At 37.3% G+C, this 21952-nt stretch overlaps 1 protein-coding gene across 3 annotated transcripts; it reads left to right on the top strand.

Annotated features, from left to right (window-relative positions):
- Nucleotides 1-4238: 4238 nt before the first annotated feature.
- On the top strand, nucleotides 4239-19178 carry arih2 (ariadne homolog 2 (Drosophila)). Of its 3 annotated transcripts, XM_004070322.5 has the most exons (15): nucleotides 4393-4544; nucleotides 6501-7042; nucleotides 7984-8051; nucleotides 8446-8521; nucleotides 8847-8988; nucleotides 11250-11371; nucleotides 12294-12403; nucleotides 12672-12789; nucleotides 12950-13000; nucleotides 13160-13181; nucleotides 13598-13749; nucleotides 15375-15518; nucleotides 17108-17176; nucleotides 17267-17392; nucleotides 17496-19178. In XM_004070322.5, exons 2-15 carry the CDS (start codon nucleotides 6785-6787, stop codon nucleotides 17565-17567), a joined length of 1530 nt encoding a protein of 509 aa, XP_004070370.1. In that variant the 5' UTR covers nucleotides 4393-4544; nucleotides 6501-6784; the 3' UTR covers nucleotides 17568-19178. The 3 variants fall into 3 exon arrangements, with proteins under 3 accessions (XP_078805698.1, XP_004070370.1, XP_078805697.1); XM_078949572.1 differs by having other exon boundaries at nucleotides 4239-4462; nucleotides 17108-17392; XM_078949571.1 differs by having other exon boundaries at nucleotides 17108-17392.
- The last annotated feature ends 2774 nt before the right edge of the window (nucleotides 19179-21952 follow it).

The raw sequence follows: 21952 nt of genomic DNA, 5'->3' as shown, positions 1-21952 counted from the left end.
AATCCTTTAAACATTATATATAGTTCTGTGGCAAAATGCCTTTTTTTTTTTCCACACAGTTTTTACCTCAGCTTAGCTTTATCTTTGGATTGAAACATTTTTAATTTATATACACACCTATGATCTTTGTTATAAAATGAAACAGTTTGATCTTAATTTTTGGTATTTTTGGGTAATATAATGAAAAGAGACCTATTGGGAAAAAAGAGCTAGGGGCTAAACTAGAAAAGACGGTTTCTAAACATTGCCACAAAAATTGTAATGTTGCAAAAAATGCTTTTAAAGACCCCAGACTAATAAGCGGTTAGTTATTTTACCTTTGTTTTTTGGTTTCCAAACTAAAAGAACTCAAACATTCTTGATAAGGTTAATAATAAATACCTAAACAAATATTTTTCTCCCCAGTTAATCCATCTGGTCCAGGAGATTGAGTTAGTTAGTTAGTTAGTTAGTTAGTTAGTTAGTTCATAATTTTACATAGTCATGATTCATTGTACGTGGGGGTCATGGGTCATATGTTTTAACGGAGGGGAGTGGGAAGAGTGCAGGGTGGGTTGGGTTTTTACTGTAATAGTGTGTGTTTTCTTTTTTTAATGTTAAAGCGCTTCGAGCTGCGCAAATGCATGAGAATTGCAAAGTGCAAATGTTTCTCATTTCAAATTTTTTATGTCAGATGAAAATTGTGTTCTTGGTGTTTTTATGATGTTTTTGTAGCATTTTTCTCATGATTTGAGTATTTCTTTATTCAGTTCCTTGTGAATCAGGAGCAGATGCAAAGATGCCGTTGGAGAAAGCTTGTAGCTGTGACATTGATGCTACAATTGGCGGGCCACCAGCTCCCTGCTCCGCTCCATTCCAACGCCTGCAGAGGACTAGATCCATGTACGTCTTTGTTTTCCTCGGTTGAGCTGCCGTCTGACTCAAAACTGTTCGTCTGGATAGCTCCGGAATTACTCTCCCTTTTTGTTGCAGCGATGATGTTAGGTTTAAGGTTGTGAGGAGCTGGAAGCTAGTGGGAGAGCGTCTAAACAAAGGGATAGTGGGAAATTAAGGCAGGCTGACACTACATCAACCGTCCCACCCACTACTCAGAGGTGAATTTCTAATGAATTACTTCCGCTCTGCAGAAACTATGTTCTAGAAAATGACACAGGTTTTTTTTTTTATGGATGAGTTGGAAAATGAAAGAGTGGCTGAGTGAGGTGTATGTTTTTCCATGCGTTATCGTCACTGTTAATCTGTGACTCCATGCGCACACATCTCACAGTCGCTGTAAAAAAACAGGTGAAGCAGATGAACTCTAAGTTTGCTGTCACTCGGGAGTTTTGACGAAGGAACTCCAACTGCTGGACATCGGTGTGAACAGGGCGTTCAAAGTTAGGCTGCGAACGGTGTGGGAGCGGTGGATGAGGGACGGATGAACACACTTTTTGTCAGATCTCGACTAAAATGGCTGGAAGAGGGTGAAAGCAATTCTTCTTACTTCTTCCAATTAGAAAAGCATCGTGCTAAATCAAATACATTACACCAGTTAAATATTGATGGCCAACTAAATTCAGACCCCTCCGTTATTGCTAAATTTGTTAGTTCTTTCTATAGTAAACTTAATTCTGTTAATGATTCCACTGACAATCCCCAACAGTTTTTAGATAACATTTATTCACAATCTATTAATCCCTCTGAACGTGAAATCTGTGACTCTCCTGTCACTGTTAACGAAATACTGACTTCTATAAACAAACTGAAAAATAACAAATCTCCTGGACCAGATGGATTAACTGGGGAATTTTACAAACAAGTTAGTATCACAATTGCTCCTTTTTTAACGCAGGTCTTCTTAGAAAGCCTTCGCCAAGGCACTCTTCCTCCAACACTGAATCAAGGAATGATCACTCTCCTCCCGAAACCCAAAAAAGACACTCTCAATATTGATAACTGGCGCCCGATCAGTTTATTGAATAATGATTATAAAATTATTGCCTCTGTATTTGCTCACAGACTGAAATCAGCCTTGGACTCTGTGATTGGAGAAACCCAGTCAGGATTTATGCACAAAAGACAGATTTCTAATAACATCCGGCTTGTACCAGATATTTTAGATTATTCACATTTAATAACAGATCAAAGTTACATTCTTTTTTTGGACTTTTATAAAGCTTTTGATTCAATTAATCACACGTTTCTTTTTAGCTGCCTTCACAAATTCGGTTTTGGCTCTTATTTTTGCGATGCAATAAAACTGTTATACAGTAATGCTAACTGCTCAGTAAAACTAAAATATGGTACTTCTCCCCGTTTTAATATTAAAAGAGGAATACAACAGGGTTGCCCCATCTCACCATATCTATTTTTATTAGCCACTCAAACTCTGGCAGATTACATAACTATTAATGATTTGAAAGGCTGTCTTTGGTAAAGAGATTCTTATTAGCCAATTAGCTGATGATACGACCCTTTTTTTGAAAGATAGCAGTCAAATTCCTCGAGCACTAAATCTAATAAAAGCTTTTTCTAATATTTCTGGACTTCATCTTAACATTAAAAAATGTGAATTAATATCTATCAAAAATGATCAAACAGGATCCATATGTGAAATCCCCATCAAAGAAAGTGTAACATATCTAGGGATTACCATCACCAAAAACGAACTAGAGAGAAGTTCTTTAAATTTTATTCCCATAATAGAGAAAATCTGAAAACGTTTTAACTTATGGCTTCAAAGAGACCTGAGCCTAAAAGGCAGAGTCCTGCTGTCAAAGGCAGAGGGAATCTCTCGACTCACCTACTCTGCATTATCTCTGTACGTAGACAATCAAACATTAAAATCTGTTGACCAAATTTTATTTAACTTTATCTGGAAAAGCCGTATACATTATTTAAAAAAATCTGTGGTAATGAACTCGTACGAGAATGGAGGACTAAACTTTCTTGATTTTACAACCCTAAATAACACATTTAAAATAAACTGGATCAAATCCTACCTAAAAAATCCTACTTCAATTTGGAATATATTTCCAGATTTTATATTTTCAAACTTAGGCAACCTTAACTTTCTTCTCCTTTGTCATTACAATGTTGAGAAAATACCAGCTAAACTATCAGCATTCCACAAACAAGCTCTTCTTGCATGGGCACTTCTATACAAACACAATTTCTCCCCCCATAACTTCTTTATTTGGAACAACAAATATTTATTATACAAGAATAAATCTTTATATTTTCCACATTGGGTTGAGAAAAAAATTCTACTGGTGAGCCAAATTTTTGACACGAACGGGCATTTATTAAGGTTTACTGAATTCAACACTAAATATAATCTGGTTGTGACTCCTAAAGAGTATGCCATTGTGTTTGATGCTGTTTCCAAAGAAATATGCCAAATGTTTAAAACAACTGCTACGAACGAAGAAATGCCCTCTATGGATGCAACTGCCACCACCACAGGAAAAATTTGTTTTACCCCTACACACAAGAATAACAACAAAAAAATACGTGTGTTGTTTCAAAGGGATGTCATTTCTGTACCGTGTACTAAAACCTACTGGAGACGTTTTGTTCCCGACAGCATCTGGAAGAAAGGATGGAGTGTCACCCAAAAATTTATGATAAATAATAAAATGAAAGAAGTTTCTTTTAAAATAATTCACAAAATTTACCGCACCAATCAATTTATGCTAAATACATTAAAACAATTGACCCTAACTGTACTTTTTGCAAAGAATATCCAGAAACAATTAACCAACTTTTTTGGAATTGTACTATAATTAGAATCTTTTGGAAAAAATGTTTACAATTTATTAGAAATCGCATTCACCCCAACTTTAATCTAAAGTTTGAACATATAATTTTTGGCCTTCATAATAAAAATTTGGACTCAAATAAAAAACTCATAATTAATCTTATTATTATTTTTGGCAAATTTTATATACATAAATGTAAATTTTCTTCATCTTCTATTTTTTTCCCTGTTTTAATCAAACAAATTGAAATGTATATCAGTAACATCTCCAAGAGTCTTAATCAGAAAGCTGTATGTCTATATGAAAGTTGCAGAAACCTGAATGTTTTTATGTAAAATGTATTTAATATGTATGCTCCCCTGGCATATTTGAATTTTATTTTGTAAAATTGTGTTTTGTATTGTACTTCTGTTTTACACAATAAAGTTTTTAAAAAATGCTTAGAAATAAATTAAAAAAAAAGAGAATCGGGCAATTTTTCAAATGAAAATATCTTTCAGATTCCGAAATATAACCGAAGTAATATAAGTTATTTTATTTTTCTGTGAGGTTGAGCCCTAAAGAACAGAAAACAGGAAAGCACTGCAGATGTCAGCAACCAAATTATGGTTACTGCTGATGGGCTCCTTCAGGAGGAAGAGGAGGAGGAGGCTGGGGCGGACATGACGTCACTGATAAGCACCTCCAACAGTCTATCTTCCGCTAAACAGGCAAGCACACAGGTGAACATCGCTCTCCAGATTTCCCCTCATGAAAAGTCCTTCATAGTGGTCACAGAAAGTCCGCGCAGCTGTGCTCCAGCAGGTAAACATCGTGAACTTGAAACGCTGGAAACGCAGACGGCAGCCCTTTAAATGTGTGTGTTCACTCCCGGGCTGCTAAGGGCCTTGTTTACATCTCTGTCCCCGGACTAGAGTAATGAGAGGCGGAGGCTTAGCAAGAGTGGGTGATGAGGCTTTGCAGATTCTTGACCACTTCAGCTTATTTGTAGGGGAGAAAACCTTTTCTTATCTGTAATTGCGACTTGCAAAACATTCTGGTTGTAATTATGTGTTTGGTGTAATAATAGCTACTTATGTGCTTGACATACTTGCTATCTCGTTAGCCTGGAAGCTAATCCGGCTAGCGAGGGAGTTTCGCTCATTTATGGTGAAGTGTCGGAATAAATGCTCTCCGCTTGCAGGCTTTCAAACTCCTTGAATCCCATTCCGAGACTTGTTTCAAAACACGTTATCTAACCCGAGTTGATTGTGTTCCATTTGCCTGGCAAGATGTGTGTCACCCAGTTAGTTGCCTATTTTTAACCTGGCTTCAGCGGAATGCACGTCTGTCGGACGGCTGGCAGGCTTTTCCGAAGTACAGAGTTTAATATTTGTAAATGTATCCCTCCGCTGGGATCGTGTGTCTTTATGTAGCTGACTTTGATTAAATCATTATATAAGAGCTTTTTGTTTTGTGCAATATAGTTCTGCTTTTATATCCTGACTTCCCAGTTTTACCACCAACAGATTTTAGTATTATCTGGAAATTTTGTTGGGGTTTGTAAAACTCACAACTGAAGATGAATTCCTGAGCTGCAAAGCTTTAGAGACCAAAATTAGTTTGTTTATAAATTGTGCTTCTTTAAGGTCAGATTGTGGCTAAACGAGGCGTGGAAAATCCACAACATCCGATGAGTGACATGTAAAAGTCAGTAACTTTTTACAAGACAAATGCAATAAAAAAGCTTGAGTAATCCATCAGCTGTTTGCTATTACAACACAGTCCCAAAGCTATCGTGTGTCTTTAGTTTTGTAATATTCTTCTGTTTGTGCGTTTATTCCTCACAGCCGCAGTCACATCACTTCCAGACTCCATGTGGTTTTTGTTATTCTGCATTTTAAGATTGAAACCACAGTTACAAAATGTTTGATTTGAATTTAGTTTTCCACAGATATTTTAATTTCCCTGATTAATGGCCTGTGTTTACATGTTGCATCAACAAATCATTTTAAATCCACATTTTTGTTTTTTTGTTGTTGATGTAGGCTAAAACCCCACTACAGCCAACCCTTTAAAGTATTCCCAGTTGTCTTTGCTGTTTTTATCCAAAATTGAATTCAATTCAGTTTTATTTATATAGCCCAATATTATAACACAGTTGTCTCAACGGGCTTCACTAATTCATGAAAGTTCATTAAACATTTGCCTCTGTGTTGTGGGTGGAATTGTTGGCATGGAGCCACTTCCCACCCTAGCTTACAGCCGCATGGATCTATTTGTCTGCAATGATTTCATCAGAATGGAGCGGATCGGGGAGCTTGTGGCCAGTTGACTCCAGCTCCTATGTCACTGCTTCATGCATTTTTGTCGACTGACTATGATTCACAACTATTTAAATGAAGCAATTTTTATCCTCTATCATGAGAAAAATGCCTCAGCTCCATTTTCATCTGAGTGGGTCTTTACCTTTGAAGGGTATTGCACGCTTTGGTGCTGAAGCTGACATTACAGCAGTAGTTTTAACAGCAAACAGGAAGGAAAAAAGGAAGAACAACAGAGGAAAGTGGAAGTTTCCTTATGGTGTGAGCTTCTAGTCTAAAAACTCTTAGATTATCAAACAAAAATAAAACCCAGTTTAAACTATTTTTCAGTTTAACAAACAATGTGGGAATTTTTTCTTTTGCTTCAGTTGTTTTTTTTTTTTTTTTTTTTGTCCCGATGAACTCAGGGCTTTTTAAAAATGTCCCTCTCGTCTCTGTTTTCCCTTTGTCTTTCCAGGTTCCCTTCTTTTGCAGACGGAGCAGTAATCTGTGGCCCAAATGAGTGACGGAGAGTGTGACTTTTTCTGCTTTTTCCGTTGCTGCTGAGCGCGCTCCATATGCGCCTCAGGCAGACAGGAAGGCAGGGTGTCCCCTAACAGTGGCACCAGGTGGACAAGTTGCTGGAAGAAAGCAGGGGGGAGGGGGTGGAGCTCCACAACCATTTAGGCTACACCTGAACTAGGTGGATCTGGCAGGTAGGCAAGTCGTCTACCTGTCTGGGTGGTTGATTGAATCGACTGGATGTCCGTGGACATGAACAGCCAGGCTTCAGACAGCAACGAAGAGGACTTCGGGGTGAACTCTGAAGAGGAGGATGAGGATGATGGAGTGGATGAAGAAGTTGACATACCAGGTTATTATGAAGGCGTGGCCAGTGATGTGGAGCAACAGAGCGCGGATTCCTTCGACCCAGAGGAGTATCAGTTTACTTGTCTGACGTATAAAGAGAGTCAGAGGGTGCTGATGGAGGAAGTGAACAATGTCGCTGCCGCACTGAAGGTGGGTGGGGCATGTTTTGTTGTGTTTCTATGGAAAAAAGCAGAGGTTGTTTTTGGGTGAAGATGCTTTTTTGTTATTCTTCCCTAAAACGTAACATTTTTCTGGCTCTGTAATCAGGTTTTTTCAGTACAGACTTTTCTTTTTCCTGCGCTGAGCCTGATTTTACGTGGGGGTGTGGCTTTGAGCCTGTTGGCTACCGGGACGTGTTTGACATTTAGTGACAGAGGTTTTGCTGACTCCTGTGTCATCCCTCCTCTCATCTACCAATCTTTAGGGGGCATTAGCACTACAATTGGCCACAGATGATGTACTGGGGCAGAAATTACGTCACCATAACCTCTGTCTCATGATGTCAATCATGTCCTGTCACCAGTGGACTCAACGGCCCACCGCCAAATCTAAAAGACCCCAATTGAAGCTGATGGAAAGATGAGAGGGAGAGAAACAGAAAAATTAAAACTCCAAATTCAAAACAGGAGCTGTTCCAAATAAACTTTTTTTTTTGGTCAACAATTTTGGGTTTATAGGTTTTTAGTATTTCTGCAAATTAAAAATATATATTCTTTCAAAATGTCAACTTGTTTACAGTGTCTGCTTTCAAGTTAAAAACTGTTTTCAAATGTTCTTTTTTTTTTGAAAATATGCACTGTTCTTTTAATGTACCTAAATACAAAAACCTTAAGCAGATTCGGATTTGATCCCACGTGTCAGTTCTGTGGAAATGTTTTAAAATCATAGAGAAAACGAACAGACTTATTAGTTGCGATAAGCAGCAGTGATGTGTTGGAAAGTGCTCCCACACAATATAGGGAATAGTGTAAATGATTGATCAGCATTAATATTTGTTGACAAATGCATGCAGGAATGTTGTCTGTAGTTTTTTTGCTTTGTTTTGAAGGAATCAAAGTGAAACGTTTCATTTCTGCTTCTTCCTTTTGCAGGTTTTACCCTCAGTGGCCAAACTGATCCTGGTTCATTTTTACTGGCAGGTTTCACAAATCCTGGACAGGTTTGTTTTTTTATTTTTCTGGATGTTTCTTCTGTGCTGCTAACTTTTCTCTCCTCATTTTATTTATCATATTTTCCTATTAAAACAATCTAGATTTTTTTTTTTCTTGTATGATTCTTTAATGTTGAGAAATTACAAGTTGTGAAATTGTTAATGCATCTAAAGAATATTCTTTTTCCTTTGCTGATCAATCCTTTTTAATCTGCAGAATAAAAACAGGTGTAAACGTTAGTTAAAACTAGAAAGGACATAATTACGGGTTTTAGTTTGAATGTCTCAGCAAATGCATTCTGATTTGTCTGTTGATGGTGAATTGGAAAGCTCCGGCTTAACTTAGAATCTTTTTCCTCTCGTGTTAAGTTGACCTCGTGGGTTTTTTCCTCATTCCCTACAGATGCAAGTCCAACCCCTCTCTTCTAATGTCTGATGCTCTGGTCCAGCCCCCCAGCAGCAGCAGCAGATTAGTCACTGTGAGTGTGTTTTCCTCCATTCTCTTTAACCACAAAGTGCCATCAGTGTTAAATGCAGCTGATGTTGTTTTAAAGCTGCAGCAGCTGCTGCTGTTTACTTGATCTTTTCTGTACATCCAGCAGCTTAATAATCCGATCCATCGTTGGAGTAAACATCTTCAAATAAGTCAAGCTGCTTGATTATAAAAACAAAAACTGATTTCTATTCAAAATATGGCCATATTAAATTAAAACAACCTAATTTTGGTGTTTAAAACTCTGCAGTTTTGTGGCGCATCAGGCTTGTGTCGGCGTGTTTCATGATTGCTGCCTGTGCTTTTTTCAGGCCCCTCAGTCCCTCCAGTGTGGTGTGTGTCTACAGGTTGTCAGGAGGGACTACTTGCTGACACTGCCCTGTCAGCATTATTTCTGCACAGCATGCTGGGAGCAGCACTGCACTGTTTTAGTCAAAGATGGCACAGGAGTAGGTGAGTATTCCTTGGTCTGCATGTTGGTCATCAAAGCTGGTATTTGTGACCAACTCTGGATTTAAAAGTGAAAAAACAGGTTTTGAATTATTGTATTCCTGTTTTTATTTAATTAAAAAGTGTTGAAGCTTTGGATAATTTTCAGAGTAAATCTTTTATTTAATCCCATGATGCCCGATTTTATTTTCCGGCAAAAAAAATAAAGATGTTTTTACATTCAAGTAGATGCTAAATAAGTTAAAATAGTTCCATTTACTATAGCACATAAAATAGACAAAATCTGCAAATTTGTGACAAATGGAAGACCTGTTTACATCTCTATGAAGTGGCTTTTATTTAGGCAACACAGTCATTTCACTCTAATAAGCTAAAAAAAACAACCAAAAACACCACTATAAAAACAAATTAAAACCCCAAACTCAGTGTTAATATCCTGTCAATGGAGAAATTGCACATTTCTAAACTCTAACTGTGAAATGCAAAGAAGCAGTTTAAACTTTTGTTAAGGCACGGATCAATGTTGCACTTTCCGCATTTGACAACCGTCTGGTCCTTGCATTGTGGAAATGTGTTTGAATGTACACGAGTCTCATCATCATTGCTGCTCCACTCATTGCTGTTTAAATCACCTGGTATTAGAAAAGAAGAGGAATCAGGAATTTGATATATTCCATGTGTGTTCCATTGTGTTAACACTGTTCCAATCATAAATATCATAAACAGCCACAACAGGATTTTGTAATCTCCTGGTTCAGGAGTGGATTCTTCATGACGGTCTCTGAGGTCCACGTGCTGCTTTCCATACAGAGATTCATTTAGATTCCTCATTTGTAGAACTGCAGATCTAAAGAAAACCAACGGACAGAAATTATATTTATATCCCACCACAATCTTTGTGAAATGATTAGAATTTCTAGATGGAATGGCAGTTTCTAAAGAAAATGTGTGTGCGCACCGAACGCCATTTAGATGCCACACACTATTAGCAGCCGTTGTGGCAGAGAGTAACCTTAGTGGCCAAATGAGGCATTTTAGAAAACACAAGTTGTCAGAAGCATCCATCACTCATGCTGTGGTCTTTGTGGTGGGGATAAAAGTACAAAATAGGCCTGTTGTCTTTGCACAACTTGCCTGAAATTGGACAATTTTTTTCCAAGATTACAATCTAAAATTGCAGATCCAGCATCAGGCAGTCATTGTAAACACAAACGTGAACACCCCCCCCCCCCCAATCCCCCAACTCTAACATCCCACTCTCTCCTTTATCTCTTCTTTTTCTTTCCGTTAGGTCCGACTAGAAATGTATGCAAGCATAATAAATAAAGTTTAGCCTCAAATACAAAAGGGGTTTATACAAATATACACCTCATTTGTATACAAATATACACATCACTTACATGATTCATACCCTCCTATTGTAACAGTAAAATGTTTCCAATACAAAAGACCTTCAGCTTTTATTTGTCTGCTCAGTTTCTGGGCAGTTAATTATAAAATAAAGACTAAAAGGAAGTAGATGGAGTTCCTCTGCTTGTGACCTTTCCTTAGAGGAACTAATGCTTACTGAAGGCCCCCAGGCATGAATTGGAAGTGGATCAACCAGTAGTGGAGGAATATGGACAATTGTTTATATTTGTGTTGATATAAAATAAGCAGACAAACTTGATTAAGTTTTTGTAACTCCAGTCTGGCATGAACTTTTACAGGCATCCCTCATTTTAATCCGTGTGTCAGCAGGTTAGCAGATGGGTGTGTAAGTTGTGTGCAGTCAGACTGCATACAACTGTTGTAAGTGTGTGTGTTTGTGCCTGCCTTTGTAGTACTTCATAATGGCCTCTCTGATAAGGTCAGTCCACACCGCTGGAGTCTGATAAGAGGCTCTATCTGCTGGAGTGTTGATAGTTTAGTGGTGACTGCTGACCCAGATCCACCTTTTCAGTCTGCGTGATTCTGCTTCAAACACAATCCGAATGGAATTTTGTGTGTCGGTGATGAACTTTGTGTACAAACAGAAACAATGCTGATGCGGGGCTTGACCTGATCAGCCAGCTTTAGCGGTCGAGAGGACAAAGAACAGAAAATCTTTAGGAGATTTAGATTAAAACACAAATTGCAGGTTTTCTTGTTTATAAACATTCTTAAAATCAGATATATCCATTTCTGATCTGTTATTTTTGAAGAAACACCTCCTGCTTCCTGTTGCCTGATGCTTAAGCATACATTGTGTGTGTGTGTGTGTGTGTGTGTGTGTGCGTGTTTAGGTATCTCGTGTATGGCTCAGGACTGTCCTCTCCGGATGCCAGAGGACTTTGTTCTGCCTCTGCTGCAGGGAGAGGAGCTGAAGGACAAATACAGACGCTACCTCTTTAGAGACTACATCGAGGTATCTGACTGCCGATTTTACCCATTCAGTTCAGGAGAGACCTTTGTCTGTATGAGAGAAATGGGTCATACTTAAAAACAAAACAAAGATTACCGGTATTCTAAATTGAATCAATCATCTTTTTAGAAAATGCCATATCAATCTTCCAAATCCATTAGTACATTTTTCATTTAAAGTACATTCCTGGATTTCTTTTAGGCAAAAAAACAGCTTCATGGTGATTCTTGATGTAAAGAATTCTTATGTTATTCATTAAACGTTCACCTTGTTCTAGTTTAGATTACTAATTGAATGAAATCTGTATATTTTAGCTAGAATTATTATAAATTAATGTATGTGTAATCAAGTAGTATCTTAAAGTAAATGTGTGATCTCAGTTATCAAATTCATTTAGTGTTTCAGTTTGTACAGAGCAAACCAAAGTAAAAAGTGTTGTTCCTGACGTTCAAAACTGGTCGAATTATAACATTTTTTTTACAAGTTAACAGTCCCGATAAGAATTGTAAAGCAGAGCATGTCGGTCTTCCTCTTGTTGCTTCAGTTCATTTCCTTTAAAAAAACAAACAAAAAAACGTCAGTGTTTGTAACATGTTTAGTTCCTGGCCAATGACTGATGAGATCTTAAGTCAGGTGGCTTTGTTTACAAGCTTTGGTCCATAACAGAACGGGCCGCTTGATGCCAGTCTAAATACAGACCAAACCAAGGTTCAGGACTTAAGCCGGACCACATTAGGCAAACTCCATCGGAACAAAGGATTTTTTCTAAAACATTGAAACAGTTGCTTTTTTTTTCTTTCAAACACAAGAAGATAACACTAAAGGGGGGGAAACAATCATAATTTCTACATTTCTAAACTGGAGTTTGGTTATTTTTCAAATTTCTGTTTCCTGGAGATTGAATCATTCTTGCATTTGTCTGCAGAGTCACTTCCGGTTGCAGTTGTGTCCGGGTGCAGACTGCCCCATCGTCATCAAGGTGCAGGAGCCTCGGGCGCGCAGAGTTCAGTGTAGCCGCTGTGGTGAAGTCTTCTGGTAGGAAGATCCAGCAAATGTCACCCAAAAGCAATATGCCTAAGAACAGCTAAGAGCATTTGAATCTTTTTGTTGCTGTTGATCTCTCTAAAAGTTATGATTTGAAAGAAAATGCTTGAAAAGTCCTCACTTAACTGTTTGCTTTTCTTTTGATAGATGTAGCCAGATTTTTATTTTGATGGCCACTTAACTGTCTGTTTACATGGAGGACGTTTGATGCTGTTTTTATGAATTTTTTTCTTTTTCTTTTTCTTTTTCTCTCTCTTAGTTTTAAATGCCGTCAGATGTACCACGCCCCCACAGACTGTGCAACCATTCGGAAATGGCTGACCAAATGTGCAGACGACTCAGAGACTGCAAACTACATTAGTGCACACACTAAAGATGTACGATGAGTGCTCACAAACCCACTTTAACAGACATAAAACTCTTCATTTCGGCCTGTTTTAAAATCTTTAAGAGTATAGAAGTCTAAACACTTTTGATCATATTTGAACTTTGTAGATTTTGAAGCAGGAATGTAAAAGGTGTTTGTTGTTTCTTTAGTGTCCAAAGTGCAATATCTGCATCGAGAAGAATGGAGGGTGTAATCACATGGTGAGTGGGAGCTGTGAGTCACCCTTTCTTAGAAAGCGGGATCATTTATTCATATTACAGGAATCTGAACATGAACTGCTGAAAACTGAAAGATCTTGGAGCAGACCTCTGGTTACTCAACTTGACTCTTCTGTGTGTGTTTGTCTTTTATTTTTCCAGCAATGTTCCAAGTGCAAACACGGTGAGTCCTTTATCTGTGTTTCATATCCCCTTGGAGCCATAATATACCTTAAAAGGAAGTCACTAATCAGAACAAAAAAAGACGCCTTTGCAGGAAATTCTATGCATGAGTTTTGTTTATCCTTTTAGCAGCAACTAAAGAAACTATTTTGTCAAGATGAGCTAAAATTGCAGGTCTTGTAATAATTTATAATTATAATTTTCCATTTAATCTAAAGATTAATTTTCATCAGTTTATCCCCTCTTTGTTTTTCTTTGACTGATGAAACCATTTTATCTGTACATGCATAGAAATTCCTGATTGTTGATAGTTAAAGAGAAAATGAGATTTGATTCTCTTACTTTTTGTGAGACTGACAGTTTATTAACTACAGTGGTACATGCAGAGCCCATAACAGAATGTGTTTGTTATGAAAGACTTCTGCTGGATGTGCCTTGGAGACTGGAAGAGTCATGGCAGTGAATACTACGAGTGCAGCCGCTACAAAGAAAACCCGGATATAGTTAACCAGAGCCAGCAAGCTCAGGCCAGAGAGGCCCTGAAGAAATACCTCTTCTACTTTGAGAGGGTGAGTTTAAGTTTTTTTTTTTTTTTTTAGAGAAAAAGTCTATTTAAAGTCAATGAAAAGTAAAAATGTACATCCTCAAAAACCCACTCCAATCATCTTTGAGCTGTTTTAGAGTCCTTCTCCCATGAAAATCATGTTTTTTGCGTGTTGCATTTTTCTTATGAATGAGAACAAAAATATGAAATTATTTTTGCATTTCTGAGTATTTCTCCCAGGAGCACAAGCTCCCTGATCTGCCCCCTCGCCCACCCCAGCGCGCACAAGCTCAGGTGCAGGAGAAGAGAAATTGGCACACTGCTGCATTCTCCGCATGTATTTTAAGCCCAAGGCTGGATTTTGTTGTTGGACGGACGGATTTAAAATTAAACTTAAAGTCCTAAGTGTGTTCTCTGCATTTGCATTCCCTCTCTGAACAAGTTTGAAGGCTTGCTGTCCCGCATTAACCAGAGAGGGTAAAACTAAAAACAAGAATGAAATTAGGGGACCATTTTTATCATTGCCTCGATTAAACGAGGCAAACGATTTGAGTCCCAGTCACTCAAATCGCGCCGCAGGACCTCATATTGTGTCTTTACTAGGGCTGCATGATATGAGAAAAACTCGCAATATGCTATATAAGTGATTAATATTGCGATAACAATATAATTTGCAGTATATAAACAAAGAGCAAAACAACCAAAAACATAATTTCCATTTCATTGTAACAGTTTAAAAATTGACTCGTCGACACAGGAGGCGAACATCTAACATAATAGGCCTCCATCTCATTGGTCAACAATGTGAAGGGGTCCATTCGATCTGTCAAATGCATAAAGGGATTTATTTGATTCGTTAAATTCTTCAAGTTGCCATAAGATTCTTTTAGCACATTGAAGGTAACCATTTATTGCAATTTTCGCTGTTTTCGGCCTAGTCTTTACCAATCAAAAAAAAATTGAAACTGGCCACCTGTACCGTGTGAATCGTAATCAGTGTGAACGCAGTTTAACCGTAACCCGTAATCCTAAACTTAACCTTTCCTCTGGGTCCGTGTGGCCAAGAAAAAAAGTTTTACATCATTCCCAGCGGTTCGCCAATCTAATATTACCGGTGCAACAAACATGGCGAGCAACATCGGAGCTATCCAGCCGTACAATTTAGATCCAGATTCCAGCTCAGACTAGGGAAACAAGGATGTACACAGATTTATTTGTCTGCAAGAGGATGCATCCGAATGCAGTGGAGCAAGGCATAGAAAATCCACTGGGCGGGCCAGAAGCCCTTTTTCAAACGGCATATTATCCATCTGCTACTGATTCACAACAATTTAAATAAAGAAATTCTCAGAAATGCTATTTTGTACTTCATTTACTTCATTATAAAAATACCACAAGATAATGTTAAAAACCATTTTCATTGGAGTAAGTCTTAAGTACTGTGGTTTAAAAAGAAGAAAAGGCTTCATAAATGTGTGAAATCTTTATATTTCTTTTTGTTCAAGATCTAACAAATTAATGTCACTTTCTACTCAATTGTCAACTTAAAATATCCGACCATGTTTTAGTCGTATACTTTTTGTTAATGTGGAAAATAAATGAATTTGCACCTCAGGATTTTTTATGTGTATATCATTTTGAATCCACCAGTGGGAGAACCACAACAAATCCCTGCAGCTGGAAGCTCAGACGTACCATAGGATCCAGGAGAAGATCCAGGAAAGAGTAATGAACAATCTGGGAACGTGGATTGACTGGCAGTACCTGCATAATGCTGCAAAGCTCCTTGCTAAGGTATAGTTAAAACGTTGCTGTGACTCCTCAGATATGTCAGTAAATCTCACAAAACAAGGCTGCTACCAACACATTGCACTACCGTATTTTCCGGACTATAAGTCGCACCGGAGTATAAGTCGCACCAGCCCAAAAATGCATTATAAAGTAGAAAAAAACACAGATAAGTCGCACTGGACTATAAGTCGCATTTTAACTTTCACAACCTTATATGACACAATCATAGCAGACTGTTTATCTCATAATTTCACAGTAATTTTTTCTCAAACTTATTTATTTATTCCTTTCATGAAGCATCATTGGCTAACTAATACTCTGTTTTCATCCTGTATTTGTAGAAACAGTTTTCACTTTTATTGCATTTCTGAATCTATGAAATCATTGGAAAATAGAATATTATGTTGTTAGCCTTCAAGATCTTACTGTAAAAAAAAGTTTGCTGATTCTCTGAGTCACTTAACATCCTCTTAACACTTAACATACCTCATACATCAAATTGACCCAGAAACATCATCTCTGTTCCTCACAAATGAACATAACAGGAGGGTTAACAATGTATTTATTTCAAATTATTTCTAATATAAGTCGCTGCGGAGTATAAGTCGCACCCCTTGCCAAACTATGAAAAAAAGTGCGACTTATAGTCCGGAAAATACGGTATATTGATTAACTTTGGATCTGTGTAATGCATTTTCTGCACTATACTGCGCATGGGATTATGAGGTACACCACACCGTCAATGGTCTATTTTCAAATTTGTCATATATTAGTCACACTAAACTATAAGACGAGACAAAAGAGTGAGAGAGATAAGTGTCAATCAGACTTTATGAACTACATTCACAGCAATCCTAATTCTTCTTTGTGACATGCTACACGTTTGTCAGGTTAGCGTATTCACCTCCTCTAAAACTTACAACCTTGTTTGTAACACAAAAAAAAAGACTGTCGGACACCGCTACATCTTGGCCGTGTTAGCATATTTACAATATCACCCAAACTTGTAAAAAAAGAAATGACTCATATTTGGACAGAACACAGTGTACCTCTCAAAAATCACTTTAGCTTCAGTAAACACAACCAAAATGAATCCATATATAAGGTGCTCCGCATTGTACGGTGTGCTTTTTTCACCCGTGGTTATGAGCTCTGGGTAATAATAGACAGAACGAGGTCCTGAATACAAGGAGAGAGCTCGGGTAGAGCCACTTGAGGTGGCTCAGGCGTCTGGTACTGATGCCTCCTGGACGCCTCCCTGGAGAGGTGTTCCGGACATGTCCCACTGCGCGGAGGCCCTGGGGAAGACCCAGGACATGCTGGAGAGACTACTCTCAGCTTGCCTGGGAAAAAGCTGGAGGAAGTGGCCGGAGAGAGGAAAGTCTGGGCATTTTTGCTTAGACTGCTGTCCCAGCAAGTCGTGACCTAGTGCTTGATTAGCAGAAGAAGATGGATATATGATGTCTTTTTTTGATTTTAAAAAAAAAGGCTTTTAAGTGCACCTTAAAGTGCAGAAGATATGGTACTTTGATTCAAATAATCTTATCATTCCTAAATCCTTTAGCGTAAAGCTGGTCTTTCTCTGTTTTCAGTGTCGCTACACACTGCAGTACACCTATCCTTATGCCTATTACATGGAGTCTGGGCAACGGAAGCAGCTGGTAAGGAGCTTTTTTGTTTGTGCTGTTGTTGTGTTCAATGTTGAAACTCTTTCTGCCCTTTCATTGTTTCTTCTTCACCGTCTTCTACAGTTTGAGTATCAACAAGCGCAGCTTGAAGCAGAGATAGAGAACCTGTCCTGGAAGGTGGAGCGGGCCGACAGCTATGAGAGGGGAGTGGTGGGAGGCGAGGGGGACCTCAGTGCGAGTGACAGAGGGGTAAGAGACCAGAACAGGGGCTGAACGATGGGGTGGAAAAAGACGACACTATCAGACCAAGATACATTTTGATTAATTTATTTTCTGCTTCTGTTTCATCCAGGATCTGGAGAATCAGATGCACATTGCAGAGCAGAGGCGACGGACGCTGTTGAAGGATTTTCACGACACCTGAGGCTCCGATTGTGACTGCAGAGCACCAGCATCTCTCCTTCCTCACCTCTTTTTCTTGTCTCTTCCTCTGCTTCCTTCCATCACTTTCTCTCAGTGCAGCCACACCATTCGCTTTTCACCACTCGTCCATTTGCATCCCTTTATTTTTGCCTTTTGCCTCCTCCCATTTTGTAACGCTGCAGGGTCACAGAATGTCATGACCGTCTTGCCCCCCGGCCACTCGTGTTTCATTTGCTCCTCATGCACACGGTTTTGGTTTTAGAGCATTAACCCACCATGGTAACACTTGTTTCAGCTTTTCAGATCTGATTATGCGGGGTAAAGTCTGAGGTTTAAAGTCTAAAAACAGCAGGTCCTCCTCTCCCCGTGAAATTAGACGTATCCATGGTAACGCAAACATTTTTTGCCCAGTTGGAGAAGCAGCCCTGTTCGTTACCCTTCAATCCCACAAAAAGCACATGGAGCGAAATGATAAAGGAAAAGCTTGTGGGTGTATTAGGTAGACAAAGAAGTTAAAAATATTTTCTTCAGACAGATATCGTCTGTTGTAGATTTAATTTTTTTTGGCATATTGTAAAACCATAATGAGTAGCAGGTGCTGACTGATGGTCGATGAGTATCACTTCCTGAGTTTTGTCTGGTTATCAGCAAATGTGAAATGTAGTCTAATCTCAAGTGAGATTGATGGAGATGACTAAAATATCTAAATATGTAATGCCACAGGGTGATGGAAGGTTGTTTGTATGACATTGTTAGTTTAAATCATCTGCTGCAAACGTCCATCTGTGCAGGTTGGTGATACTTCCAGAAGATTTTTGCTAACATTTCCCAACAAAATCAGGTACAGAGCAACAGTGAAGCCAGCAGACGTTATTCAATTATAGCTATTTTTTTTTATATCACCTTAAAGGAATAAATCCTATGTAGTTCTAATTTGTGAATTTAATTTTCCTTTGCATTGAGAAAGGTTAAACCAGATGAACGTGTATGTAGATGGCAGCTGCTGTAACCTTTTTTGCAGGTCTTTCACTTTGACTGAATGACCTGCTGGTTTTACTGCCGGCAGATGGTAATTAGGATGACATGAAGCTACCTTATTGGTGTATAATATTAATACTGCCATGACAGTTTTGCTAACTTTTTTTTTCAGGAAAAGAAGTGTAGATTGAGGCCAGAGTGGGTTTCCTCCGTTGAAGTGTGATAATAATGCCTTTATTCATTAATTGGGTGATCTAAAGCCATGTATGATGATGAAATAAGTGTAATCTCAGTCATTCACACACTAAAGAATAACAGGGTGTCCCACTGACATCTTTTTTCACAGTGTGCACACACCAACACACTCCATAACAGAAAACCAACATTTCCTGTTAGTTTGTCTCCTGTTGTGTTTGTGCTTCTCTTTCTTTAGTCATCCCCTTGTTTGTTTTTTCTTTCTGTTTTTCTTTTTCCCAGCTTATATTGTTCACGTTTCTTCTGGAAAACAGCTGTGTTGATCGTTTCAAAAAAAATGTAAAAAAAGAGAAAAAAAACACCAAAAAAAAAGCTGTAATTTTCAACGGTTGTACATTAATACAGAAATAGAGTTACTGAGAGAGTTTTTAAAACTGGACCTTGTCTCTTGTGTTTTGTTTTGGTTTTTCACAGTAAAAATATACACAAACATATCAAATGCACACAAAAAAATTACTAATTATTTAAGCGAAACAAAATTTTTAATGTGCACTGAAAGCTATGCTTTTCAAATCTAATCAAATATATTGTAATAACTGACTTAAACACATCTATTTTCATTTAATGTGTATGAATCCATCAGCTTTAAAACTATCAAGTTAAAGGGGTTGTTTGTGCTAAGAGAACATTTAATTCCATATTTCTCTTTAACTATCTGTCCCTTAAGTGTAATTTCCATGGTAACATTGTTGTGCAGCAACATGTACCTGCTTGGACACCCTAAATTAAAGAATTGTCCTTAAAAGAAAAGAGAGAATAACTATGATAATAACTATAATACTGTGACCAAACACATCCTTTTAAACTTAAAAAAATGGTTCCAGACCTATTCACTAGTTTCCATTAGTTTTCAAAGCACAAAAAAGATGAACAGATTCTACTTAGCTTGATTCTTTTCTTAGGCTTGAAAAGCCCTGAAATATATTATAACTTGGTTATCTTGGTACAGACTTTAGGAATTCAAAAATGTTCCATAACAAAAAGATTTAATCTTAAAATTCACATGACTAATTATAAAGTAAAGACAGGGTTTGCATAAAAGTTTGTTATAGTTGTGTAACATATTAATATCAACATTTATTTATAAAAACACCAAACGTTTTTTTTTTCATTTTATTTTGTAAATTGTAAAGAAGGAAACAAGTTACATTTTACAAATTAAAAGCAAGTTTCATGTCATGTATTTTATTTAAGAAAAGCTAATTCAATTTTTAGTTGTTTTTTTTTTTTAAACTCGTGTACCGGATGTCACGTCATTATCGGAAGTAACGCGACATCGATCGTAATGTTGAAGCCAATGAGTTATGTCGCTAGAGGAGACACGCCCGCTTTAGAAGCCTGGCCGACGGTGGCGGAGCGCGACGCCATCTTGGTGAGGTCGACGACGCTCCCACGTGACAATGATTTCTATAGCCTTTGGTGGCATCTAAGTAGCTTTTATATACTATATATAGTTTTACATTTACATGTATGTATGCATGCATGCATGCATGCATGCATCATTTGTTAAAGAACAGAAACAGTCAGCCTTAAAAGCTCAAACTTTAATGAAAATGCATTGTTGCAGGACTTCTTACAAATAAAAAAATTATTACAAAGAATTTTTAAAAATAATTTCTAAACATTTAGAAGTTTTAGACCTCTTTGACATGTAATTTAAATTATTTAGAAAATCCCAACAATAAGACAATAATAATAATATATCAATAGTAAGTCAATAAAAACAATAAATAACAAGTCAATAAAAAAGTCTATTAATAATAATAAATATTCAAAAGAAGTCCAAAAGTGATAGATTTACCCTAAAAAAAAAACAACAACAAAGAAAAACAATAGATTTATACTGATTCATGTGAGTGATCAATTTGTGTAACATAGATGGTATGGTGTCGGGTTTCAAGCAAACAGTCTGGCCTCTCATCAAAATGTGTTTCCAGAAAATGTTTTGAACATAGCCAGACTGTATTACTAGCTGGTACCACAGTGATCCATCTGGGTTAGCTCTTTTTATAAGGCCCACTTTTTCCTTAAGTCTGAATCCATTGGAAACCTGCAGGAAAAGTTCAGTCACTGAGTCAGAAATGTATAAATCTATATTACTATAATAGCATATGCTGTATACAGGTTTAGCAAAATCAATATACATTTATGTCGACAGCAATTTATACGTACATCATGCAGCATGTTGATAATAGCCCTGTAGCATCATGCATGTCAACATGTGTATGATTAATGAAGCCCCTGCAGCATTAAAAGAAAAAAATCAAAATACTTACCCGTGAAATGATATACCTTCCTCCTTCATGGATTCATTTCTCTGATTTTGGCAGTTGAAACCCACACAATGAACTGGTATTATGCAAAAAAATGTGTTAACATGCATGCACCGCAGTAGTAACTTGACCTCACCAAGATGGCAGTGCTCTCCTCCCATGAGGAACCATGTGATGTCTCCTCTATGGATATAACTCATTGGTTGAAGCCAATCACTTGTATCTGTGCCCTTCAATTTCTATTAAAATGTAATTATAATATCAAAAAGATTCCCATCAATCTCTCGAATTTTTATCAGCAGGCTCTTCTTGCTTGGAAGTTATGTCATAGTCACAATTTCTCACCACACAAAAGTATAATTTGGAACAATGAAAACATAACAATACGGAATAAATTTTTATTTAAAAAAAACTGGGTAGATAAAAAAATAATTTATGTTTCGGATCTTTTTGATGAGAATGGAACGATTTTGGATTATGGCAGGTTTCTTAATAAAACATGTTTCCCAGTAACAAGCAAAGAATTTAACAGTGTAATGAAAGCTCTCCCCTCAGGATTAATTCAACTGATGACTTCTCACCTTAAATATCAGGAAGCCTCTGAAATTAACTCTCCTTTATTAATTAATTGTATTGATATCCTCAATAAAAAGTGCAATAACAAATATATTAGTAATACTTTAAGTGAAAAAAAGAAACATTACACTGAAAGGAGAAATCTTTTGGAACAATCTTTTAAATTATATAAATTGGAAAAAAGCATGGCTACTGCCAGATACATTTTGTATAAATAACAAAATTAAAGAAACACAAAAGAATTCTACATAACATTTACCCCACAAATATGTTTATATCCAAATTCTCAAATATAGAAAATAAT

Source organism: Oryzias latipes, chromosome 7 (assembly GCF_053564925.1).
Source record: "Oryzias latipes strain Hd-rR chromosome 7, Olatipes_Hd-rR_3.1".
Lineage (NCBI taxonomy): Eukaryota > Metazoa > Chordata > Actinopteri > Beloniformes > Adrianichthyidae > Oryzias > Oryzias latipes.
This window is presented reverse-complemented; position numbering and strand designations above follow the sequence as displayed.